At 37.7% G+C, this 27,406-nt stretch overlaps 2 protein-coding genes across 2 annotated transcripts in view; both read left to right on the top strand.

The window, feature by feature from the left end:
• The first annotated feature begins 670 nt into the window (after positions 1–670).
• plrg1 (pleiotropic regulator 1) lies at positions 671–17,356 on the top strand. Its single transcript, XM_022667201.2, has 15 exons — positions 671–834; positions 2,433–2,539; positions 3,493–3,626; positions 3,833–3,889; positions 4,306–4,399; positions 5,580–5,670; positions 6,239–6,340; positions 7,990–8,082; positions 10,006–10,155; positions 12,753–12,854; positions 12,984–13,086; positions 14,289–14,397; positions 15,196–15,335; positions 15,785–15,978; positions 16,952–17,356. The coding sequence occupies exons 1-15, from the start codon at positions 826–828 to the stop codon at positions 17,009–17,011; spliced, it is 1,545 nt and encodes a 514-aa protein (XP_022522922.1). The 5' UTR covers positions 671–825; the 3' UTR covers positions 17,012–17,356.
• Positions 17,357–19,904: 2,548 nt separating this feature from the next.
• dchs2 (dachsous cadherin-related 2) overlaps positions 19,905–27,406 on the top strand; it is a 90,848-nt gene continuing 83,346 nt past the window's right edge. Inside the window, exons 1-2 of the mRNA XM_022667197.2 lie at positions 19,905–21,260; positions 23,732–24,319. Of these exons, the coding sequence (XP_022522918.2) occupies positions 20,115–21,260; positions 23,732–24,319 (1,734 nt within the window). The 5' untranslated portion in view covers positions 19,905–20,114. The remainder of the gene's footprint in view (positions 21,261–23,731; positions 24,320–27,406) is intronic.

Genomic DNA, 27,406 nt, shown 5'->3' with positions numbered 1-27,406 from the left:
TTGAACCAGGGTGTATTATATACATATACAGGACACAAAAGATTGAACAGAATTGGTTATTTTTAAGTTTTATTATATACAGCTCTGGGAAAAATGAAGACACCACTTTAGTTTATGAATCAGTTTCTCTAAGTTAGCTATTTATAGGTTTATGTTTGAGTAAAATGAACATTGTTGTTTTATTCTATAAACTACGGACAACACGTCTCCCAAATTCCAAATAAAAATATTGTAATTTAGAGCATTTATTTGCAGAAAATGAGAAATGCCTGAAATAACAAAAAAGATGCGGAGCTTCAAATAATTTTAAATAATGCAAAGAAAACAAGTTCGTATTCATACATTTTAAGAATGCAGAAATCAATATTTGGTAGAATAACCCTGTTTTTAATCACAGTTTTCATGCATCTTGGCATCATGTTCTCTTCCACCAGTCTTACACACTGCTTTTGGATAACTTTGTCATCTTGTTGCACAATCCAACCAGTTCAGCTTGGTTTAATGGCTTGTGATCATCCATCTTCCTCTTGATTATTTTCCACAGGTTTTCAATTTGGTAAAATAAAAAAAATAATAATTTTTGAGTGGTCTCTTATTTTTATACAGAGCTGGAGGTTACAGTAGGGGGCAGCACTGAGTTTATACCGCCTCTCTCTCCGCGCTGCAGGCCGGAGTTTCCGCCGCCGTGTTTCCGGTGTGTGTGTGAGAGTGTGTGTGAGTGTTTAGCGCGGTGTGTTTAGTTTTATACAGGGAGTTTAAATCGAATTCTGATCCGGATTCAGCTTTAATTCAGAACTACTGACCCAGAGCAGCAAAAGCAGCAGCATGGCGGAGGTAAGGCGGTATTATTATTATTCACGGGACAGACCATAATACTCTCCTCTCTATTCACTACACCCAGTTCTACTCTCACCTCTTTAATAAAACACTTATTATTATATATAATTATTATAATACAGACCACAATACTCTCCTCTCTATTCACTACACCCTGCTTTACTCTCACCTCTTTAATAAAACACTGATTATTATACCGGTTATACAGTAATCTGTTACATAATCACACTTAAATAACCAACAGATCCCGTTATTAGTGTATTAATATTCACATTAATAACTCAACTAACTAACGTTCCTGTTTTTTAAGCTTAACACCAGCATTACATTCGCTTTATAACTAGAGAACACTAACTTACTCTAATTACCTTTATTCTCTGTTCACTGAGATATGTGTCTGATGTTGGCCCTTTAAACAGGTTCAGTATAGTTTTGTTCATTTTCTGAGGAGATCTATCTATTTAAAAAGAGACACAGCCACTGGGGGTTAATGTAGAGTAAATAAAGGATTAATCTGGTGTGAAATGGACTTGGGTTGTAGTGAAACATGATAATGATTATAAACTTTTGTAGAATACCCCACCTCTGTTCTTCCTTAGCATTCCCAAATACAGCACTTGCTGATGCTCCCAACAGGCTTACAAAATGCTAGAGATTAGGGCTGCAACTACTGACTACTTTAGTAGTCGAGTAATCTGCTGATTATTTGTTTGATTAGTTGATTAGTCACGATTATTTCTTGTCCTGCCCTCCATCTGTACTTCCTTCTAGTGAGAACAGCTAAACATTTAGTCCCCAAGACCAGCTTTGTCACTTATGTATTTTTTTTATTATTATTATTTTTTTTTTACTATTTTTCAAAGATATACCTCCCCAAAAAGATTTTGTCTCAGAAAATAAAGGTTTCTTTTTTATTAAAGTCTGTAGTTACTCTAATATATGACTTAATTTTAATGTAGTGTACAGAGGACATTATCTGTCTCTAACACTTATCCATGTTAATGAAGGAGTGAATCCTGTTTAAACTCTCCTCAGCAGTTCTCTGCAGTAATTTAACATTAACCACGGGTAATATAAAGCTCAGTGTTTAAACTGTACACAACCAGTAAAGACAGACTGTAGAGTTTTTTGTGGAGTTAAATGTGTTTAATGTTGTGTTTAATGGAGACAGAGCTGCTATTACACTGTATACTTGTCTCTCTCCTGCTCTCTCTCATGCTTTGCAAGTCCCACCCATACTGAAACCGCATTGGATAAATAAGCATGAGGAGAGGCCAATCAGAATACTCAGGATTTGTCACTCTTACTCAACAATGAGACTCTGCAACAACTACATTCTAGATAAATATGTTAAAGGGTTTAAAATGGCTCTCATTCTACTTTATTACAAGTAACTTAATTTATGGACTTATCTGATTGGATATTTTTGTATGTGTGGATTACTTGGATTGTTTCCAAAATCTGCTTGAAATTTCATGTCAGTCGCCCATCATCAAAACATTGATTCATTCAGTATTTTTTCTTGAGTTATATACTCTGCCTGTTATATAGCATCTGCCTTATTTGAATCAGTTTTGTGTCTGTTGTGTCTGCAGGAGGTGCAGAAGCACTCGGTCCACACTCTGCTCTTTAGATCTCTGAAGAGAACCCATGACATGTTCGTGTCTGATCACGCTAAACCAGTGTCCCTGGACGAGGAGAGGTGAGTCTCTGGCTTTAAAAACCTGAAAGATGAGCGTGGTCATTGGATCTATGGAATAAGGTCATGTGAAGGTCTGATGAGTCCAGATTTGCACTGTTCTGGAGTGATGGAGCATCAGGGTTAGAAGAACTAGAAGAAATCCAGAGTCTGATATTTACTCTCTCTAGCAAACTGAAGCATTTTTAGATGAAAAATGATTTTTTTTTTTTTATGGCTGTGTGAACGTGCCAAATCAGCCTTTTTTTAAATTAGATTTGAGTCACTTTCATAACGGTCAAATCTGAATTTATGCGTCTTTTTGCTTTTACGCATTAGTATTAGCATTAGCCCTACATGCTTCTCTCTCGTACCCACACTGCATCTCTTGGTGCAGCTGTGCAGCTATAGCTGCAAAATCAGCAAAAGCAAACCTCCTGGCCTTTTTTCTCCTCCTGGACCTGAGCATGAACTTCAGACCAGCTGTTTCTCTCCACTCTCCAGTTAAAGATGCTCCACATATGATCTGCTAACTCATCCATTTCCCTTTATAAAGCTACTAGTTTCTTGTCTCTCTAATATGAGGGTTTTTTTGTTGTTGGTGAAGAAGGAGGCATTTATACAGGTATCAGTGTGCAGCATGTGAGGCGTTTCTGGTACAGATTTGTTCACATTACACACAGATACAGATCACTTACATTTACAGTGAATGTGAACCATCAGGATAAACAAATCTGATCTGAGCAAAAAAAAATCTGATTTAAGCAACATGGCTTATAATGTGAACGTAGCCTAGGATGTTTTCCCTGCTTGATGCACGCCAATAATTTGACACGATCGCGGTCTATGTCTTTCCAAGTATATGTCTTTTAGAATAGCTGTATTTGCACATTAATGAGTTTACAAATGTTTATATAGAATTTTTTTCAGTGTATTTTCAATGTATTAATTATGGACCTGTGAACTTGTTTCCTCAGTCACAAGATAAAGATGGCTGCTAAGCTAAGAGCTGAGTATGGACCAGTGTTACACATGCCCGTGCTGAAAGAAGTCCGGGGAAAACCTCTTAACTCCTCTGATCCATTGGACAACCTGGGATACCCAGCAATCGGTGAGTGAGTTTTTTTTAGAGACACAGGAATGCACAAACATAAGATGAAAATTAAGTGTGCAACAGATCACAGTTTGCAAGATTGGGCGTTTTCATGACAAAACGATCCAGTTGTGAATAATCAATTAATTAGAAAAATAAATAAAAATCATCCGATTAGTCGACTAGCTTCTTAATGAAATTCTGGTTTGTGTATTTTTCTACAGAGAATATTTCTTCAGAGTATCTCATCACAGGAACCCATCCATACCCGTCTGCACCAGGTACAACTTCAGCCTTTTTAATAATCACTGATTTATTAAATATTATTATTAAACATTTTAAAATAGGGAAAAAACTCTGAATTAAGGTGTGTCCAAACTTTTGACTTTTGGTACTGTATGTTGGAAATTTTTACAACTAATAAAATAAAACAAAACAGAGCCTGATGGATATTTATAGATAATTGGTACATTCATATTAATGTCATTTATTTAATAAAAACATATATATTTTTATCGTTTTTTTTATAGGAATTTTTGAATATCTGCTCAGAGTTAGGTGTTAGCTTTGTGTTTCTCCTCTTTGATATTAATGTTAAATAGTATTAAGCTGGCAGGGGTTTGAGTAGTGATGAATCAGAGGTAATGCAGTGTTTTTATTGGCTGTACTGAAGCTGTGTTTTAATGTTGCTGGTTAGGTGTGGCTCTGACTGCAGACACTGGGCTCCAGAAGATCCCGAGTGAAGCAGGAGTTCAGTCCATGGCCCTCGCTCTGCCTCCATCACAAACAAGGTAACCGCCCGCACGCACACACACACACACACACACACACACAAACACACATTACTACACCAACTCTAAAATCTAAAGCTGTTTTTATTGCAGCACGGTTTAGTTCAGGAGACTAGATTAGAGACTATAATTGGTTTGTACTGTTTGTCCCAGATCAGAGTCCGTGAGGTTCAGGAGCAGTTTAATGTGATTAAATACCTAGACTGTTTATACACCGAACACACTGTGCAACATTCATGTAAAAAAAATACAAATAAAAAATAAAAAAAAGAAGTGCCCAATTTTAATGATCTTTAGGTAAGCCGCTAACCGTGCACCAGGTTTATTTAGGGTGTGTCACTGTGTCTTTGCTATTGTAATGATGGGAAAAGTACACCTTGTGTGGCTGTAAACGCTCCAAAGTCATGTGCTAATTTTCTTAATCATGCGTGTGGTTAATACTGATGTAAACTTGACTAACCTAAATTATAAAAAGCAAGATTTTAACACACCTTCAGTGGTGCTTGAAAGTTTGTGGAACCTGTACAATTTTCTGTATTTTTGCATGAATATGACTTAAAACATCATCAGTTAGTAGTGTAGGTGTGTGTTAAAAATATTGCTTTTTATAATTTAGTATCAGTATAATAGTTTAAGTTTATTTCAGTATGGTTATCGTAGTGTGCATATTATAGCCCCACTAGGTAGGATTGAGATTTTGTGCTCGTGGGCTCCCCCTACAGTTGCAGAGTGTAATAAATGTTTCAGGCTGATTAGTTTCTCTTTCTCGTTTTCTGGCTTTCACAGACATATTCACTCTCTTTCCAGCTTCTGCCAGAGTGTCTGTATGTTAGTTTGTAAAGAATGAACCAGTAGTCCTTGTAGAACTGTTAGAACTAAAGGTCGGAAAGCAGGTCGCAGTTCTCGTGAGCGTTGGTTGCGGACGCCTCGTGAAAACTTCTGGTTTGAGCTCAGAGGAGCTCTGGCACAGACACGAGAGCACCGCTATTCCTCCTATTACACCTCAATGCAGCGCTGCAGTGAGTTTCAAGCTGTAATTTTACTTCTTTAAAAAGATCAAAAATCAAGGAAGTCCTCCCTAGTGACTGATCAGTCTGAATCATTAATGTGTGTATAGTTTATGTGCAGTAGATGTTTTAAGCAGTCACAGTGTGTATCTGTGCTGGTGTTTGTTTTAAAGGCAGGACGTGGCTCGTACTGCAGCCAGTGTTGCAGATATCCACAGACACGCTGGATCAGCCGAGAGATCCCAGCCTCCACAGCACTCAATGGTAAGAGAAAACACAAACAAAAAATGACTTTGGGAAAGAATTAAGGTCAGTCAATCCAGAAAGAAGAATTTCAGAAATTTTGAAAGTATCCTCAAGTAATGATGATAAAACTGGCACTTATCAGGATAAGTTTCCAGTCTCAGAAACCACAAGTTAACAGCTCCCCAGATAAAAGCACTTCCATTTTAGTTTGTTTACCACTTTTAAGTTACTACATGATTCCTTATGTGTTCCTTCATGGTCTGATAGATCACTTTGCTGTTTATTTACTGTGTAGGAAAAAAAAATAACGAATGAAAACATTGAATGAGAAGATGGGTCCAAACATTTGACCGGTACTGAGGAAATTAATCCAAAATAAAAAATTGGCATACCAGCTTTATATCACTTTACCTCTGTATCCTAGCTTTGGTTTAAAGAGATTTGCTTTAAAACTGAAGTTACAGATGTCAGTGTGTCCCTTGATTAAACAAAGTGAAAGACTTCAGCAGCAGTAAAACTGTACTGTGTGTTTGTGTGTAGGCTTTGTGAAAACTTGTACTCTTATTGATTTACTGTTTGCCCACAGGCTCTAATGGAATCAGGAGGAATGAAGAATACAGCACTTATTCCCAGAAAAGCTCCCACCATGCCCAAACCCCAGTGGCACCCACCGTGGAAACTCTACCGGGTGAGCAGTCGTTGATTGATGTTGATAAGAACAATCGATTTTCAGTAATCTTTCAAATAGCTTCTCTTTGGCTACATTTACTCAGATTGTTTATGTCTTGTGTGTACGCCAAAATACACTGAATTCTGATTTATATATATGATTTATATATATGATTTATATATATTTGCAGTAACCAGACTTTAATTTTAAATCTGATTTTTTTCTTTTTGCACAAACAAAAAAAACAAACACAAACTGCGAATAGCAATAAAATACAGTGCAGGTAGAAGTAAAAACCTTACATGGGCTTAAATAAAGCCTCTACCTTTTTATAATATAAAAAAATCTATTACAACGAACATAACAGCAACAAAAGAATATCGCAAAAAACAATTAAAGTAAATGTTTATACAAAAAAATGATCACAATCGTTAATCAAATGTTCTTTTAAACATCTTTTATAATGTTTTACAAATTAACTTTTTTTTTTTTGCCAAATGGTTAAAATCATTCCAAAGTTTTGTCCCCCAATATTTTATCTTATCAAAAATTAACTCAAGAGAAATTAAGGATTGATGAGCTGAATATTTATGGATCTCTGCATTTGTAATTAAGTAATTTAAGAATTGTTCTGGGATATTTCCATGATTGGAATACATTTTATAAATAAAAATACATATTTAAAATATATGTTAATATTATAAATAGAGATAATCTGGAGTTTCTGAAATAAAGATGCAGATGGCGTGTATATGAATGAATACATTTGATCGTGTTGCAATACGAGCAAATCATTTCTGAAGAACCAGAATTTTATTAAGAATAGTAGAAAATGTTCTCTCCCCAAAATATGTTACAATATGAAAAATATGGATAAATATGTAAATAATAAATGTTTGAGTGTTAACCAGATGACTAACCCGCCTTATTGTACCTATAAATTTATTTATCTTTTTACTAACCCATCATTTTATTTGCTCTTTCCAGCTCAATTTTTCTTCAAAATGATTCCCAAAAACTTTTAATTTGGCACTTTAGGCAACACAGCAAATTCAATTGTATTTTTTATATGCTTTTAGAGTACATTTTTCTACCACTAAAAATATCTTAATTTGACTTTTTTATATTTAAAACAAGTTTGTTTCATTTAAACCAAGCAGCTAAACCGGTATTTGCATCCTTCATCATTTAATTAAAACTTTAATGGCAATTTATTAGAGTTAGATCACCTGCAAACATTATTGGGGAAAAATATGAAGTATTAGACAAGAAATAATAATGGTCCCAGAATAGAACCCTATGGGTCACCACAAAAAAGCTGTAGCTTTACTAGAGTAGCAAAACCATCTACACAAACAAACTGCCTTCTGTCTGAGATGTAGTTTTTTTCAGTAGATTATATGTAGTATCCTGAAAAACAGATTTATGCTACAGATTCTAAAAAAAAGCCATAAAAACTGGTTTATGTACAAATAGATTAAAGTGAAACTAAACGTGAAGCACTGTTCAGACAGATATGTCAGTAATGTGTCAGGTTTAAAATGATTGTGAGAAGAAATTGAATGTTGGTGACGTTTACCTGCTGTTTGGTTACATGGTTACGTTAGATTAATGTGTATTAATATGTCTCATGTGATTACCTGTGGTTGTGATTCTCTGTGTTTCAGGTGATCAGTGGTCATCTGGGTTGGGTGAGGTCTATAGCGGTGGAGCCGGGAAATCAGTGGTTTGTGACGGGATCTGCAGACAGAACTATAAAGGTAAATAATGCAGAATCTTCACTGTTGCTGTGTTTAGGGTTAGTGATGATTTATCTTTACGGAATATGCTGAATAATTCATAGTAGGCTATTTACTGTAACTATCGCATTTTTCTAATTATTAGGCACACTATCAGTGAACATCTATTATCTGGTCTATTTTCATACATAAGGCGCACAGGATTATAAGGCTCATTGTAAGCGTCACTTTTGGCACACTATAAGCGCTAAGCGCTGCTAAGGGTGGTTAGCGCTGCTACCTATAAGGTTTTAAGGAACAAAAGTGTCGTCATGTTTCCCTTCTAATTCAGCAGGTCTCGCCACTGGGGGCATGTAAGTAAACAAAACTGTAATTCCCCCCCAAAAAAAACATTAGTAGCAGCACTAACTGTGGTTAACACCACCTAATGCTAGTAGGGCGCTATCAGCTAACGATTCGTTTTATGTTAAACACGGTAAACACTACAGTTCGATATACTCCTCTCTGAACGGTGAAAGAGCTAGCACTGTGGTTAGCAGCTAATGCTAATGCTGCACCCAGCCTTAGTGCTGTAAAACTAAACTGAAACTCCTATATAACACAGTACTTCAGTGGAGTGGCTTTACTGCTCCTTAATACCTGACTGATAAAATACATACACTACCGTTCAAAAGTTTGGGGTCACATTGAAACGTCCTTATTTTTGAAGGAAAAGCACTGTACTTTTCAATGAAGATAACTTTAAACTAGTCCTAACTTTAAACAAATACACTCTGTACATTGCTAATGTGGTAAATGACTATTCTAGCTGCAAATGTCTGGTTTTAGTGCAATATCTACATAGGTGTATAGAGGCCCATTTCCAGCAACTATCACTCCAGTGTTCTAATGGTACAATGTGTTTGCTCATTGGCTCAGAAGGCTAATTGATGATTAGAAAACCCTTGTGCAATCATGTTCACACACCTGAAAACAGTCTAGCTCATTACAGGGATTTTGGGCAGAGTGGCAAAGAAAAAGCCATATCTGAGACTGGCTAATAAAAGAAAAAGATTAAGATGGGCAAAAGAACACAGACATTGGACAGAGGAAGACTGGAAAAAAGTGTTGTGGACGGATGAATCCAAGTTTGAGGTGTTTGGATCACAAAGAAGAACGTTTGTGAGACGCAGAACAAATGAAAAGATGCTGGAAGAATGCCTGACGCCATCTGTTAAGCATGGTGGAGGTAATGTGATGGTCTGGGGTTGCTTTGGTGCTGGTAAGGTGGGAGATTTGTACAGGGTAAAAGGGATTCTGAATAAGGTACGCCAGAAGTGCCCATCCAACCAATCCAACTTGTGGGAGCTGCTTCTAGAAGCGTGGGGTGCAATTTCTCCAGCTTACCTCAACAAATTAACAGCTAGAATGCCAAAAGTGTGCAATGCTGTAATTGCTGCAAATGGAGGATTCTTTGATGAAATCAAAGTTTGATGTAAAAACAATGTTATTTCAAATACAAATCATTATTTCTAACCTTGTCAATGTCTTGACTCTATTTTCTATTCATTTCACAACGTATGGTGGTGAATAAGTGTGACTTTTCATGGAAAACACAAAATTGTTTGAGTGACCCCAAACTTTTGAACGGTAGTGTACATATATATTTTAAGATTATAAGGAGCACTGACGATATTTGGGAAATGAAAGGATTTTAAGTGGCGTCATACTATAACCATAAATCTGTGTAAGACAGAAGGTCTTTTTGTAAAACACAAGAGATTTAGCATTCTCTAGTTGCTTCAGGTCCCGACTCTGTACATGTATAACAGTATATTGTTACTTTGGCAATTTAAGTTTAATTCCCAAAGTAATGTGTGTGTGTGTTAATATCAGTGTAGTGTGTGTGTGTGTGTTATTGTAATTGTACTGTAATGGTACTGATATTGATGATGTGTGTTGCAGATTTGGGATTTGGCCAGCGGTAAGCTAAAGCTGTCTCTGACTGGTCACATCAGCACGGTGAGGGGCGTGGCCGTCAGCTCCCGCAGTCCATACCTGTTCTCCTGTGGGGAGGATAAACAGGTTAAATGCTGGGATCTGGAGTACAACAAGGTACTAAAGCTACTGAGAAAGATTACAGAGCGTAGCTAGAACGCACAGCAGCTCAGGCTTTATTAGAGTTAATATTCAGATATTATTAGTAATAATAGTAGTAGGTGTATTAATAGCATCACAGATTGTGGCTGGAATGTACTTGATCTATAGGAAAGGATTTTTTTTATTTTTATAACATGGTTTGCACTGCATGAAAAACTAAAAAAATGACAGAATTAACAATAAAATTTTAGGCAAGCTACTTTATATTAGGGCTGCAACTAATGATTATTTTGCTAGTCGACTAATCTCACAATTATTTTTTCGATTAGTCATTAGTCATCCAGCTCTAAAAAAAAAAGAAAACAGCTGATCATTAGATTTAAAAGGCGCTTAAATGTCTAGATGTTATTTACACATGGGAATTACAAGTATTTAGTGCTTAAATATGTACTCTGTTAAGTATTCTGTTAAGTTGAGTGTAAACTGTGTGAGTAAGACATTTACCCATCTGCCATTTCGCTTCTGTCCCCAGCACTTTGTGTAATGCATTAGTCGACAATAAAATTTGTGGTTGACAAATTTAAATAATAGATATTGTCGATTATATAGACTAAAAGTCTTTATATAAAGTTTTTAAAGCTAAAAAAGCTGGATGCAAAAACAGCTAGAATGTACAAGTTACCTCTATACATTGTTTAACAGGAATATTAGCTTTATCTATTGGTTGTTTTACTAGTTACATTGATTCTTTGTAATCATTGACTTTAATAAAATTACTTTAATAAGTAGAGAAATAAGAATTTCAAGACCTTTAAAAGTATCCTCAAGTGCAGTCGCCGCAAAGACCATCATAAACATTATACTGATGAAACTGGCACTCATCAGCATCGCCTCAGGGAAGAAAGATGAATAGTTACCTCAGCTCCCCAGATAAGAGCCCAATTGGTTTATTTAATTGGTTATATTACTAGTTAAAATGATTCTTTATATAATATAAAATCTGTGTAGGACAGGTAGTCTCTAGTTCTCCAGTTGCTTTAGGTCTCTTTTCTCAAATTCAAGAGACAAGACACGGCTCTGTACATTCATAACAGCAGGTTAAAGGAGAACTCTGGGGTAAAATGGATTTTTGCTGTAGTAAAACATATTACTACTACTAACCTTGATGAATGGCACACCTCCGTTCCCCCACAGCTTTCTGAGATCCAAAAATTTCGTGTCTTTTGCCCAGCACTCTTTACAACAGCCTGATTTTAGGAGGCATAATTTACCCTGATAAATCACTTTTTACATCGTTTTCCAGCTCAAAGTAGCTCCACACCTCCTTACTAGAATCCGGAGAGCCCTGACATTTAAAACGAGGCATTAATAACTTAAAAAGTGCACAAGTAGCTTATTAAAAACCACTGTTTACATCCCATAACTTCATCCCGCTAACTTCAGCTCTGAGCGCCACCATCACTGTACTGATAATGACTTAGACATATATATACATAGACTCCACATAGCCTGCCTCCTGGTGCCCAGTGCATTAATTTACACTGAGGAAACTGTTTAATACACCTATAATAATCACAACTCTATTTTCACACGGTTGTAGTAATGATTCAGGATGCTGTTACACATTACAAATACCTGCTTTCATACTGAAATACTTTATATTATGCTCTTTAACAAAGACAGACATATGGTAGTATGGCATATTAATAATTATTAGCACAATATTACTGGATCTCAGAACGCTGCGGGAGAGTGGATGTGGGCTATTCAACAAAGATTAGTACTCTTTATCATGTTATGTTTTACTACAATTCAATTTAAAGGAGTTCTCCTTTAAATTTAATCCCCGAAGTTATCAAGAGTTTAGTTCAGTTTTGTTTAGTTAGAAAAACTAATTCTTTATTTTTCCAGTGTGTACTTTCAAGAATAGACATTTACAATGTACATTTTTTTTCTTTTCTTTTTTCGTCATCACTTCTGATATCACAATTATCACATTTTTATGCCTGCAACATAAATTATTGTGAAATAAAAATGAAGTAAAACCAATATATAAAGAAATAAAATATATGTTTTCTGGGTAGTAGTTTAGTCTGTGCTTCAATGAAATCTGGTCTTTCATTCTTCATGTAAATTGTACATTTTGACCATAGTTTTATAGCAACTTTTGACATCTGCAGCCTAATAGCATATGTAATTTTTTCCATTACATGTATTTCACTGACTATATTTATCCATTCTTCCATTACTGGGGGATCAGGTATATGCCATTTCCTTGTTACAGCTTTTTTACTTGTATTTAAAAGAATATTCCACAGATATCTATTTGATCCTGTTGCTTGAGGACTGATCTCTCCTAAAAATAAAATGTCAAATCTCTGGTTAATTACAAAGTCTAATATTTTTTGTAATGTATTGTGCAGATCTGACCAATAGGCCCTTCATTTTGGGCATCCCTAAAATTCTTAATATAGTATTAAGAATATATATGGACGAAACAAAGCAGTTTTGCGTATTTTTTTGTCTATAGTTCTGCCTGTATAGTTATAGTTAGATATAGTTTTTATATTTAGGCATGATTAACTTCATATGAATATTTATTTTTCCTGAAGGTAATTCGTCACTATCACGGTCACCTGAGTGCTGTGTATGACCTGGACCTCCACCCCACTATTGATGTGTTGGTGACGTGCAGTCGAGACGCTACAGCCAGAGTGAGTCCTGCGTGTGAAATAAAGCTGTATTATCAGGAGTAAATTCAGTGTGCAGGATTTAAAAGGCAGGATCTCTTATTGTGTAGCTGAATGATTTCTAACGAGGAATTGACTCTGTGCGTTTTGTAGGTTTGGGACATCAGAACCAAAGCGAACGTCCACACTCTGACTGGTCACACAAACACGGTCGCCACGGTGAAGTGCCAGAGTGCTGAACCTCAGATCATCACAGGTAAACACCTCCCTCTACATGTGTGTGTTACAGAAGGGATGAGAAAACGTAGGGGCTGAATAGGACAGGTACGTTTTAAAATAAAAGAAAGAAAGTTCTTATCTGTGCAGTATGTGTTTATTAGCTCAGTAAAACACATTACAGCATTACAATAAATACAAACAGCTATTTTACAAAAAGCAGAGCTTTTACAGCACTGTTTTTCTTAAAACATCTCCTAATCTCTCCTCATCTGAGTTTTACTTCTAGTTCTCATCATATTAATCAACACCTGGTTTGGTAACTTACTGGTAAATGTGGTAAATCAGGTGAGCTGCTGACGGAACTGAACATTTACACACGCTGGCTGAGGAGCATCCAGGAGTTATCTGGAACTTTGCATCTGTTTAAATCATATAGCTCATGTTGCTGAGATAAATGAATATGTTTAATTTGCTTAGGTGCCTATAACTTTTGCACATTTATAAAGTGGATTATAAAGTGCATTTTAAGTGACAATAGTAAGGAACAAGGGTGTTGTCATGTTTCCGTTCTAAGTCAGCAGTGTTAATCTACACAGGTTTCTCTCTTGAAAACTGTTTATTTAGTTAATATAAGGAAAGTGCTTCTGTTTTTTTTTTGTTTTTTTTTTTTACAGTAAACTTAGATTTCCAGTATTTTCAACAGTGCGGTTAGCAGAAGCTCTAGTCATAGTTAGCAGTGCTTAGTGCTAGTAAATGCTGCCCGATAGTGCTACACTATGAAACCCTGGGTGTTCCGGTAACCCAGGGTGCTATCAGCTAGCGGTTTGTTCATTTAGCTTGTTTAAACAAAGTAAACACGCAAATTACAGTTAGGGGCTAATGCTACTGCTCCAGCCTTAGTGCTGGAGAAACTTCATTGAAAACTCACACTTATAACACTGTAGTTTAGTGGAGTGGCTTTACTGCTCCTTAATATCTGACTGATACAATTCATACATAAGGAGCACCGGATTATAAGAAGCACTGACCATTTTTGTGAAAAGCTCAAGATTTTAAGTGTGGCTTATAGTGCGAAAAATACAGTGTTTGGAATGGATTTGATTACAGCAGTTTACTCTAAATGGAAAACTTAAATCTGACTTAAAATCTTAATTGTATCTCTAATACTCGTGTGGAAGATGTTTGTGGAAAGACCAAGTTCTGACCTGTTTTCTCTTGTTTGTGGTGTTTGTTCTACAGGTAGCCACGACACCACCATCAGACTCTGGGATCTGATCGCTGGAAAGACCAGAGCCACCCTGACCAATCACAAGAAGTCTGTCCGAGCGGTGGTTCTGCATCCGCGACAGTAAGATTATTTAGAACAAGCTCACCTGGTTGATCTCGCCTGTTTATTGCCAGGTTTAGCAGCAAAAATCATAAAAAAAATCATCCCATCTTCTCCAGTTTACATCATTAAAGCTCATACTATATCCTAGTTATAGATAATATAATTGACATAAGTATTTACATTCAAGAAGTGTGTATATACAAGAAAGCATTTTAACATTAAGTTCTAAAAGATTCAAGAATTGTGTGTCTTTGCTTTTGTCATAAGAACGGGAAAAGTATGTGTGATTCAAAACACACAACATCATGTCCTAATTCTCGTAATTATTCAAGGGTGTGGTTAATTTTAGGGGGAACATGAAATAAACCAATCAGAGCGTCTCTTGCTCATCATTTCCTTTAAGAGTCAGGTGAGCTCTGACTTTGGCGGATTGCCATTTTAACAGTGCAGCTACCTGGATGCCTGTGTTGAAAAAGATAGCGATGAACATCTGACTGTTGGCGTCTGTCTAGGTTGTATTCAGTCAGTGGAGCTCCTGTGTTTTCTGTTACCAAGATACACAAGCAAAACTCCAGAAATGTACCTGAACACACCTCATTTCCAGACCACCACGCCCATCAGTGTAGATATATTCAGAAGCTCCTCTGCTGTTTAAACCAGGCAGGAGGAAGGAGTGAATATAGACTGTTGGTGGGGTGTAAGATAGTAATGAGCAAAGCAACGCTCCTTGAACAGGATGTTTAATAGGGCCACTGTCTGTATTTCTCTCCAGCTTGTGGTGAAAGAGACTCAGAAATGTTGATCTTGGTCTTTCAGGTACACGTTTGCCTCCGGCTCCCCGGACAACATCAAACAGTGGAAGTTTCCGGATGGAAACTTCATTCAGAATCTGTCCGGACACAATGCCATCATTAACACCCTCGCCGTCAACTCTGATGGAGTGCTGGTTTCTGGAGGTTTGCAACTTCTGCTTCACATCACACTCTTTTAATTAGTCTCTCTCTCTAATTCTTCTCTTCTCTGCTGAAACTGAGAATCAGTCCTTAATCATGTTAATCTGAGCTGAATCTGAGCTGAAGCTGCTGTTTTCATGTGAGTCAGCCAGACGTCTTCCTGTAGCAGTTTTCTCCAGTTTCTCTTTTGAAGGTGTAGGAAACAGAACTCACCGCTCTCTGACTTCATCTGTAATTTCTCTAAAGAAAACAACTTCTACTTTTAACAGAGTTCTCTGTGTTTCTGTTTTCTTTTTCTAGCTATTATGATGGTGAAAGTGTGAATGTGCTGTGTGTTAGAACTCCATCTGTTCCACCACTGCTTTACTACAGACAAAGGTTTTCAGAAATGTACTTTTTTTTATTTTTTTTTAATATACCTCCTCATTTCTTTCTTCCTCTCCTCCTCTCAGCTGACAACGGTACGATCCACATGTGGGACTGGAGGACGGGGTATAACTTCCAGAGGATCCACGCTGCGGTTCAGCCCGGCTCTCTGGACAGCGAGTCTGGAATCTTCTCCTGTGTGTTCGACCACTCTGAGAGCCGACTCATCACCGCAGAGGCTGATAAAACCATTAAAGTCTACAGAGAGGATGATACTGCGGTGAGACAGCTCTCTCTCTCTCTCTCTCTCTCTCTCTTTCTCTCTCTCTCATAAACACACACAAAGAGGTGGTTGAGTGGAGAGATGGAAGGATTGCTTTATGAATGGAGAAACAAAGATGGATTGATAGATTAATGGACGGATGGGAGGGAGAGAAGTGGCTGGATAGATAAAGAGAGAAATGGATGGATTATTTTATTAATGGTGAGATAAAGATAAATAGATGGGGAGAGAGAGATGCAGGTAGAGATGGGATGAGAGAGAGGTGGACTGATATACAGGTAGAAAGCAGTGTATAGGACTGATGGATGGGGTGAGAAAGAAAGAAAGATGGATTAATAGAAGGTTGGAAGGGGTAGGAAGGATGAATGGATGTGGTGAGAAAGAAGGATCAGGTTGGATAGATGATGAAGGAATAGATGATAAAACTCTGTGGATAGAAATGATACATGGGGTGAGAAAGATGGATAGAATGAGAAGGAAGGATGGATGGATATAATGAGAGATTGATAGATAAATGGATGGAAAGTGTTTTATAAGATGGATGAATGGATGGATGGGTGGGGTGAGAAGGTTGGATGGATGGATGGATATGATGAGATAGATAGATGAATGGATGGAAAATGTTTCATAAGATGGATGGTTAAGGAGGGAGAGATAGATGGATATAAAGCAGTGTATGGAATTGATGGATGGAGTGAGATGGATAGAAAGCAGTGTATAGAATTGATAGATGGGGTGAGATGGATGGATGGATGGATGGTTAAGAAAAATGGTGGTTGAACTGCAAAAAAATGCATCTTAAAAAACAAACCAGATAGAAAACTTCCTACAGCAACTGGGATATAGAATAAAATAAAATAAAATAATTGTATTTATTGAGTAAATATAAATGTTTTATTTATATATTATATATATATGTGTGTTTAATATAAATGTATGTTATATAAATGTGTATATTTTTGTGTTTCAGACGGAGGAGAGTCACCCAGTGAACTGGAAGCCGGAGATCATTAAGAGGAAGCGTTTTTAATCTGTGTTTTATCTTATTTCTTTTCACTGTTTTGATGCCGTGCTGCAGTGTGACCTTATACTGAGCTCATCTTCAGTCAGTCAGCTGTCAATCACTGTGTTACCGGTCAGTGTCCGCTCCGCTCCTGTAGTCTCAGGCTGATTAAAGTTCGGATTAAAATGCTTTAACTGTGGAATTCAGTCATTCTGTTAGTTGTAAATACAGTTTACAGTTAATATCAGGCTTCATCATTCTGATTTTATTTTACTTTTTCTTTTTTTGACTTTTTTGGAAAGAATTGACTCTGCTAAAATGACCTTTATCATGAATGCAGCATTTTGTAAAAAAATAAAATACATAAAACAAGTCACCTGTTTCAGTCATTAATGATAATCACACTGATGATCTGTTTGTATTTCATGCTGTAAACCTTTTTAAAGAGACACAAACAATATAAAATGTTATAATTGATACTGAGTGTGTTTTTTATATATACAGTTGCAAGAAAAAGTATGTTAACCCTTTTTTAATTCATTTTTACGTTGATGACTGCAATCCGTCCAGGCCCTGAGGCAGCAAAGCAGCCACAAACCATGATGCCCCATCTACCATGTTTCACAGTTGGGATGAGGTTTTGATGATTGTGTGCTGCTGTGCCTTTTTTTCCATCTCAGTTTTGGTTTCTTCTGTACACAGTATATTTAGCCAGTAGTGCTTTGGAACATCCAGGTGCTCTCTTGCAAACTTCAAACATGCAGCAATGTTTTTTTGGACAGCAGTGGCTTCCTCTGTGGTGTCCTCTCATGAACTCCATTCTTGTTTAATGTTTTCCTTATTGTAAATTTGTCAACAAAAATGTTAGCATGTGCCGCCGATTTCTGTATTCAGTCTTCAGCTGACACTCTAGGATTCTTCCTCACCTCATTGATCATTCTGCGCTGTGCTCTTGCAGTCATCTTTACAGGACTTTACCACACCTAGAAAGAGTAGCAACAGTGCTGAACTTTCTCCGTTTGTAGAGCGTCTGTCTTACCGTGGACACATGAACATCAAGACTTTTAGAGATTCTTTTGTAACCCTTACCAGCTTCATGCAAGTCAACAATTCTTGAACGTAGGTCTTCTGAGAGCTTGATCTTTTGTGCGAGGCATGATTCACATCAAGAAATGCTTCTTAAGAACAGCAAACTCGAAAACTGGTAGGTGTTTTTTTATAAGGCAGAGTAACTTTAACCAACACATCCAATCTCATCTCATCACATCCTGCCTCCAATTAGCTCTTAGAAAAGTCCTTTCCCTCTCACTGTGAATGTTAACATGTGTTTAATAAAATAATGCAAACATATCATATAGTTTTTTTGTGTGGTATTAGTTTAAGCAGACTGTATTTGTCTATTGTTGTGGCTTAGATGAAGATCAGAACACATTTAATGACTAATTTATGCTGAAATCCAAGTAATTCCAAAGGGTTCTCAGAGAGAGAGAGAGAGAGATTTTAACCAATGAGTATTACTGTTTCTACATGTAAAAATATATATATAAGACCAATTGGTACTTTTGGCAGTGTGGGCAGTGTCCTGCGGGAAAATGAAATCCGCATCTCCATAAAAATGGTGATCAGCAGAGGGAAGCATGAAGTGCTGTAAGATTTTGAGGGAAAACAAAACTGCACTGACATAATGATAAAACATAGTGGATGATAGACATGTCTCTCCAAACCATTACTGATTGGTGGAAACTTCACACAGTATGTTTACTGTTATTATGATTACTGTTATTATGATTATTGTTGTTATGATTATTGTTGTTATGATTACTGTTATTGTGATTATTGTTGTTATGATTACTGTTATTATGATTATTGTTGTTATGATTACTGTTATGTTTACTGTTATTGTGATTACTGTTATTGTGATTATTGTTGTTATGATTACTGTTATGTTTACTGTTATTGTGATTACTGTTATGAGGATGGTGTTGTGGTGTGTGTAAGAGGGTTGGGAGGGGTGCAGGTCCGGCAGGTGGCGCTGTAGCTCTGCAGCAGTGGGTCTGAGTCTGTGTTTACTGTTACTGGAGCTGATTAGTGATTAGTGATTAGTGAATACTGTGTGCTGAACAGTGGAACCCCCAGGACCACAGAAACAGACCCCCAATTTACTGTGTTTAATCCACATTACTTTATTTATGTAGAGAGGGATGACATGTCTCTCTAAACCATCACTGATCATCAGTAAATTTTACATTTCATTTGTAAATCAGGGGATCAGAGTCTGGAGGAAGAGTGGAGAGACACACAGTCCAAACTGCTCGAGGTCTAGTGTGAAGTTTCTACAATCTTGGTTTGGGGAGACATGTCATCTGCTGGTGTTGATCCACTGTGATTTATTATCAAGTCTAAAGTCAGTGCAGATTTGTTTTCACAGCGCAGTTTTTTTGAGAACCTGTAGAGTACGTGTGTACTGTACGCAATAGTATCAAAAAAAATTGTAACAATAAAAAAACTCCATATTATGATATTAGCGATATTCTTGACAGCAGTATATATTTTTTTCCTTTGCTAATTCTTGTAATTAAATTTAAATTTGTATTTACCTACACTAAAACTGCTGCACTTTAAGTTTGTGTCATTTTTTATTATTACTTTACTTTATCTTTTTCTTCGTTTTATTTTTTTATACAGAATTAGGGTCTTGGTAAGTTACTATTTTAAAATAGACATTTTTTTGCAGATGTGTGTAATGCATGAATTACGGACATAAATCTCTCTCTTTCTCTCTCATTCGCACGCACGCACGCACACACACACACACACACAAACACACACACACACATACTTGTGGGTCGTCCTCGCTCGCACGTCACCTGACTGATTAAGCCCCGCCCCGCCTGTGAGCCGCGCGCTCTGGTGTCTGAAGCTCAGTCTGCGCGGGGCTCGCGCTGGAGCTGGAGCTGAGGATCAGAGAGACGGAGAAACAGACAGACAGAAAGAGTGACAAACAGACAGACAACGGCGGCGGCGTTGTGCAGTGAGGAGAGACCTGAGAGCGCAGAGGTGGACAGGTGTGGATCATGAGTGACAGCACGCGCGTGCGTTGTGTAGAGTTTTGGAACCTGGCCAGGTGAAGATGCCTCACCTGTGCACTCTGCTGCAGTGTGCCTTACCTGTGCTCGTGCTCACCTGGAATGGCCTGAGCGCTCAGGTGCATCACCTGCGGCTGCAGGTGCAGGAGGGTCTCCCAGCCTCCACGGTGGTGGGGGACCTGAGGGCCGCCCTGCCCTCGGGGTCAGGGGTCAGCGGCTTCTTCATCTCCGAGAGCAGAGACTCGGAGGTGTTCCGGGACCTGGAGATCGACTCGGACTCTGGGATCATCTCCACGGCTGCCTCGCTGGACCGGGAGCGCAGGGACAGGTATGAGTTTGCCGCCGCCACGCTGACCGGAGAGGTCATCAGGGTCACAGTGGTGGTGAAGGACGTAAATGACCACTGGCCTACTTTCCCCGCGGAGGCCGTAGAGCTGAACGTGTCCGAGTCGAGTCTTCCCGGCTCGCGGTTCGAGCTGCCCGGAGCTCTGGATCTGGACGAGGGTCAGTTTGGGACTCAAGGTTACAGACTGCTGACAGGTAGAGCAGAGGAGCTGTTTAAGGTGGAGCTCCGCACTGGTGGAGGAAGCACCATCCTCAACTTTGACCTGGTTCTCATGGAGAAGCTGGACCGAGAAGGTCAAGATCTCTACAGCCTGACCGTTGAGGCCTTTGATGGAGGTGTTCCACCAAAAACAGGTCATCTGCAGGTGCACGTCAATGTTCTGGATGAAAACGACAACCCTCCTGTTTTCAACCAGAGCGAGTACCAGGCGGTGTTGTGGGAAAACGCACCACTGTTGACCCCTGTGTGCCAGGTGTTCGCTGTGGACCCCGATCTAGGGAACAACGGCCTGGTCACCTATGAGATCAACCGGCGTCAGAGCGACCCAAACGAGTTCTTCATTGTCGACAAGAACACGGGAGTCATCCTCCTCAACAAGCCTTTAGACTATGAAACCCAGACCTTCTTCGAGCTTGTCGTGACGGCGAAGGACCACGGGGTCCAACCTGAGTCCAGCAACACTTTCGTGGGCATCAAGGTTCTGGATGTTAATGACAACAGCCCCAATATTAACCTGCTGTTTCTGAGTGAAAGCGGAGATCCAGAGGTATCGGAAGGTGCTGCTTACGGGGAATACGTGGCCAGAATCGCCATTTCTGATCCAGACCTGGGAGAGATTAAAAAGGTATGTATATAAACACATAAATATAATATAAATAATATAAATATCTTGATAAATGTAGCTTATTCTTACAGCCTACAACATAAAAATCATCTAGTTAATCATAAGATATCATGGCCCAGTTTGCCTAGAGTAACACGGGGGAATGACTACACACTGATGGTCAAAAAAAAAAAACAGTGAGTGATGGTCAAAAAACTGGGGGACACACCCAGTATGCAAATAGATTGTGCCAAAAGCCAGAGATCTCAGTTTGAATGTATGTCTCACTGTAAAACCTAATAAGGTAACTCTACTCAAATCATTGGAGGTCATTATTTTCCTCAAATGAATTAAGTTTTTAAAACTCCGTTTTATTAGTAATTTATAAAACGGTGTGAGGTTGAACAAACGTTCGTCTTTAAGTTCAACAGACAAACCACAAGAACTTCACACTCAAAACGTGATGAACCTAAAACTTTTTAAAATTAAATTAACTATTAAACAAAACAACCACTTTATATTACTTCTTTAAGATTATCACAATGATTACTTTAAGTTATTTCCACTCAATATTTGCATATTGTAGTTGTTTTCATTGCAAAAAATTCTAAATTACAGCCTACAACACAGAGACAAGATACTTCTTCACAATATATCATTTACAGGTTTATCTAATGTAATCCGGAGGGAATCACTACACACTGATGGTGAGAGTCAGAAACTGGGGGACACGCCCAGTATGCAAATAGATTGTACCAGAAGCCAATAGAAAAGAAGCTGCTAATGGAAACAAAATAAACTATTATAAGTTGGTTTAACTCAAAGATCTCTGTTTGAATATTTATGTACCTACACATGTTCAGCTAACTCAAAATATTTGAGTAATGTTTGGAAATATCCAATTTTAATAAAAATAAAAATACAATATTACTTACTCAAATTATTTGAGTTATACTGACTTTAAATAGCATAGTAACTCTAAATGGTAATTTAACTTTAAGTTGGTTAAGTTAACGGTTGGTTCCCATCACCATCAGTGTGTAGTCTTGTTAACAACGACTACCTACTTTTGGGTATAAACTTGATATTTTTTAACTCCTACATTAAATCAATTCCAATTCTTAGCTTATATAAAATCACACATCACTGTATAAAACTAAAAAAAGTTATCTTGCACTTAAGACTTGCAAAACTTGGTTAAGGAAATTTGCCATTATATAATATATGAAAAACGCAAGTGAAGGTAGCCCTTTTGGCCAAGACTACACATTGATGGTTAGTGAGTGGTGGGGGACACACCCATTATGCAAATACATTATTTCAGTAGCCAATAGGCAAGATGAATGATTAAGTGTTGGTATATTTTTATATTTTATAAAAATTTACTAAGGTACAGCAATTAAAACATACTTAATAAGTGCGAGTGACAGAGTGTGAATTATCATTTATATTAAATAATTTATCAATATACTTACTAGTATATTTACTTACAGAAATGTTTATTGGAATATTATGAAATAAAGAAGAGACACTAATGTTATTTGAAAAATTAAGCTACGTTCACATTAAAAGCCACTTTGCTCAAATCAGATTTTTTTGCTCAGATCAGATTTGTTTATCTTGACGGCTCACATTCACTGTAAATGTAAGTGATCTGTATCTGTGTGTAATGTGAACGAATCTGTTCCTGAAACGTCTCACATGCTGCACATTAAAACCTGTATAAACACCTCCTTCTTCACCAACAACAAAAAAACTCATATTAGAGAGACGAGAGACTCGTAGCTTTATAAAGGGAAATGGATGAGTTAGCAGATCATATGTGGAGCATTTTTAACTGGAGTGTGTAGGTACGAGAGAGAAAAGCAAAAATTCCCATGAATTCTGATTTGACCCTTCACGTTCATGTCGCATCGCCATGGATCGGATACGTATCTCAGTTTCTCAAACAATTGCTCTCATATTCACTTTGCATTAATATGTATGCTTAAATAGGTTTTTAAAGATTATTTTTCAAACATAAAAGTTGGTCAGGAGTTAATGATTACATTACGTTACATTACATTTGGTTGACGCTCTTTTCCAGAGTGATATTACAAGGTTTTTCTTGTTACTTGTTAGAAATCTTGACTAAGGACTCTTATTGGTGTAGCGCAGAATAGTCACCCAAACCTGGAATTGAACCCCAGTCTCCCACATGGTAGCTCACTGGCTACACAGCACTAATAAAACTTCACTTTTATTTACATTGAATTTGAATGATGGATGTTGTATTTCTACTGACATTAGACACATGCAACTTTCCAAAAACTCAAAGTTCACTGTTTCTTTCACTGATAAAATGACCATGAGATGTGAGATGTGGGTCCTGGGCTGAGACCAGCTGAGAACCCCTGGTTTACAGTGTATGAATTAATGCAACAAAGTACGAAACATTAAACCATTGCAACTACAAACCCAATCCAATCACACGTGTTTCTGAACTCCAACAGGTCAGTGTGTTTCTGGAAGGTGGAGATCAGAAGTTCACCCTGAAGGCGACGGATGAGTTCCTGTACGCGCTGTGTGTGGACGGCCCACTGGACCGGGAGCAGAAGGACCTGTACGAGCTCACCGTGGTCGCCTCGGATTTTGGATCCCCCCCTTTGAGGAGTGAAAGGACGTTTCTGCTGCAGGTGACGGACGTGAACGATAACCCCCCCAGCTTTGAGCAGAAAGTGTATGAAGTCAGCGTTCCCGAGGACCTGCCGGCTGGAGGCTCCGTCCTGCAGGTGAAGGCCCTCGACAGGGACCAGGACTCCGGCATCTTCTACTCCATCCTGCGCTCCACTCAGGACCACCTGCTGAACATCCACCCTCAGAGCGGCATCATCAGCACGGCTGCAGGCCTGGACCGGGAGAGGGAGGCTGACCTGGCCTTCCTGGTGGTTGCTGTGGATGGAGGGTTTCCTCCGTTAACCTCCACAGCCACGGTGAACATCCACGTGGAGGACATCAACGACAACAAGCCTGTGTTCACCCAGCAGCTCTACAACACCACCATCCAGGAGCACCTGCCCAACGCAACCTGCTTTCTACAGGTAAACCCTACACTCTGTACCATATTAACATCATACATATTTATAAAAACTTAAAACAGCTTACTGTGGCTTACAAAACTATTCATATATCAACTCCTATATCAACACCTAGTAGATCCACCTATTTGGGGGTTTATGGGATTCTTCTTTATAAAGCAGCTGAAGATCAGTCAGGTTGGATGGAGAGCGTCTGTGAACAGCAGTTTTTATGTCTCTCTACAGAAGATCAATGGGATTTAGGTCTTTAGGACTTTAACTGGATCATTCTAACACATGAATATTCTCTGACCTAAATCATTCCACTGTAGCTCTGTTTAGCTGTATGTTTAGGGTCATCGTCTTGCTGGAAGGTCTCAAGTCTTTTACAGCCTCCAACAGCTTTTCTTCTTCCAGGATTGTCCTGTATTTATTTATCTCCATCCATCTTCCATCCATCAACTCTGACCAGCTTCCTAAATCTGTCCCTGCTGAAGAAAAGCATCCTAATTAATTCTGATTTTGAAGGCAATTGATTGCAATGGACTTTATTTTTGGGTTTTCGAGTAAATAGGGCTGAATACTTTTGCACGTCACACTTTTGAGATTTTTATTTGATTGAAATTTGGAAAAAAAAAATACAATTTATGTTCCACTTCACAATTATGAGCTACTTTGTGTTGGTCTATCACTTAAAATCTCTATAAAATAGTAGTAGTAGTTGTAGTTGTAAGGTGACAAAATGTAAAAAAAGTTATTTTGCAAGCCACCGTAAATACTAGAAAAATTTCAGATCAAAGTTTTTTATATATACATTTTGAGTTTAAGCTCTATTGATTCTGTTAAATATGGTGAACTTTGCGGTGTGCCCTAAGTTTGAGCACTGCAAACCTGATAAGTTAAAAAAAAACATCCCATTGGCTCCTGGGACCTGTCTGTGTTTTTCTTTTTATTACTCGCCATCAGTGTGGAGTCATTTCCCCCAGGCTACCTTTTGGTATGGTGAACGTTGGGGTGTATTTTGTGTGATGGCTCCTGCGACCATTTATTTGCATACTGGTGGTTTCTTTTCCTCCTTTACTCACCATCAGTGTGGAGTCATTTCCCCCAGTCTTTTCCCATGTGTGTTCACTTGTTGAACTGTGTATGCTGTGGTGTGGTTACTTAACAGCAGTGTTGACCACAAGTAACAACAAACAGAACATTATGTTGTCAATGTTTAAAAATGAATAACTGTAAGTAGTATTAGTAACCTGTACAGTACTTATCTAGTCCTAATCCCAGGTCTGGCAAGGTTTAACATTGGTTTCCTGTTTCCAGTATATTTAGGAAGTACTAAACGTAATTAACCTACCGAAAATAACAAATATCTAGAGGTAAAGAGCACTCTTTGAGTAATGCCGACTGGAATAGAACCAATAGAGCTCACTTGGTCTATGTTCACATTAAAAGCCACTTTGCTCAAATCAGATTTTTTGCTCAAATCAGATTTGTTTATCTTGAAGATTCACACTCACTGTAAATGTAAGTGATCTGTATCTGTGTGTAATGTGAACAAATCTGTTCCTGAAACGTCTCACATGCTGCACATTGATACCTGTATAAACACCTCCTTCTTCACCAACAACAAAAAAACCCATATTAGAGAGACGAGAGACTCATAGCTTTATAAAGGGAAATGGATGAGTTAGCAGATCATATGTGGAGCATCTTTAGCTGGAGTGGAGGGTAAACAGCTGGTCTGAAGTTCATGCTCAGGTCCAGGAGGAGAAAAAAGGCCAGGCGATTTGCTTTTGCTGTTTTTGCAGCTATAGCTGCACAGCTGCACCAAGAGATGCAGTGTGGGTGTGAGAGAGAAGCACGTAGCGCTAATGCTAAAGCTAATGCTAATGCATAAAAGCAAAAAGATGCATGAATTCAGATTTAACCGTTCACATTCATGACGTATGTTCGAGAATCAGACAAGTATTTGAATTAGGATCACATATGAAAGTGACTCAAATCTGATGTGAAAAAAAATGATTTGGCTCATTCACACAGCCATGAAAAAAATCAGATCTAAGCCACAATGAGCAAAAAATCGGATTTGAGTCACTTTAGCCTGGTAATGTAAATGTAGACCCAGTTTACTTAACAAGTGCTTTGTTAATTTATCTGAAAGCATTTATGTTATTAAATGGTCTAGGAGAGCACAGCGAGAACACAGAGATACTGCAGCTCAGTAAATGAGGCTTGTTCTACAGCCACAACACAAGCATTTAAATATAATATATCATCTACAAGTTTACCTACACTACACACTGATGATGAGAGTCACCCAGTATGCAAATAGATTGTGACAGAAGCCAATGGAAAAGAAGCTGTTAATGGAAACAGACTAAACTCAGTTATTATAAGTTGGTTCAACTCAAAGATCTCAGTTTGAATGTATACATGCCCGTAAATGTTCAGCTAACTCAAAATAGTTGAGTATTGTTTAGAAATATCCAATTTTATGTAAAACAGACTTAAATCTGTTTATGGGTTTATATAGTGCACTTATCTTTTCCAGTTTTACAGTGCACTATAAATCCACAATTAGTTAGAACTCAAATTAATTAAGTCTGTTTTATGTAAAATGAGATATTTTTAAACATTCAACACCCAACTATTTAGAGTTATGTTAACGTTAAATATTTATTGGCTCAACGTAACTTAAATCATTTTGATTTGACTCAGTTAAGTTGTAAATATATGCAAATATAAGTTAATTCAACTAGATGTAGATCAACATACTGCAAAACCAGAAAAACAGAATAAAGGTGACTTGCTTTTATAGCCTACAACACTGAGACCTGATAATCAACACATATCAATATATATATACACACGTATATACATACACTGATGCACGACTAGGATCAGGTAGCTTTGGGCAACAGACAACACAATGAAGGTACGTAAAGGCCACATCCAATATGCAAATATGCAACTATATGGTGCCAGGGGCGAATGGGAAAGCTGTATGAAACAACACTATAGAAAGAGCATTGAAACGTGTAGTATAGTAAAAGTTTAAATTTTATCAAATTATTATTATCTAAATATTAAATAAATGATATTAAAAGAGAC

Source organism: Astyanax mexicanus, chromosome 25 (genome assembly GCF_023375975.1).
Source record: "Astyanax mexicanus isolate ESR-SI-001 chromosome 25, AstMex3_surface, whole genome shotgun sequence".
Lineage (NCBI taxonomy): Eukaryota > Metazoa > Chordata > Actinopteri > Characiformes > Acestrorhamphidae > Astyanax > Astyanax mexicanus.
Note: the sequence above shows the minus strand (reverse complement) of the source record. Positions and strands in the feature narration are given on the sequence as shown.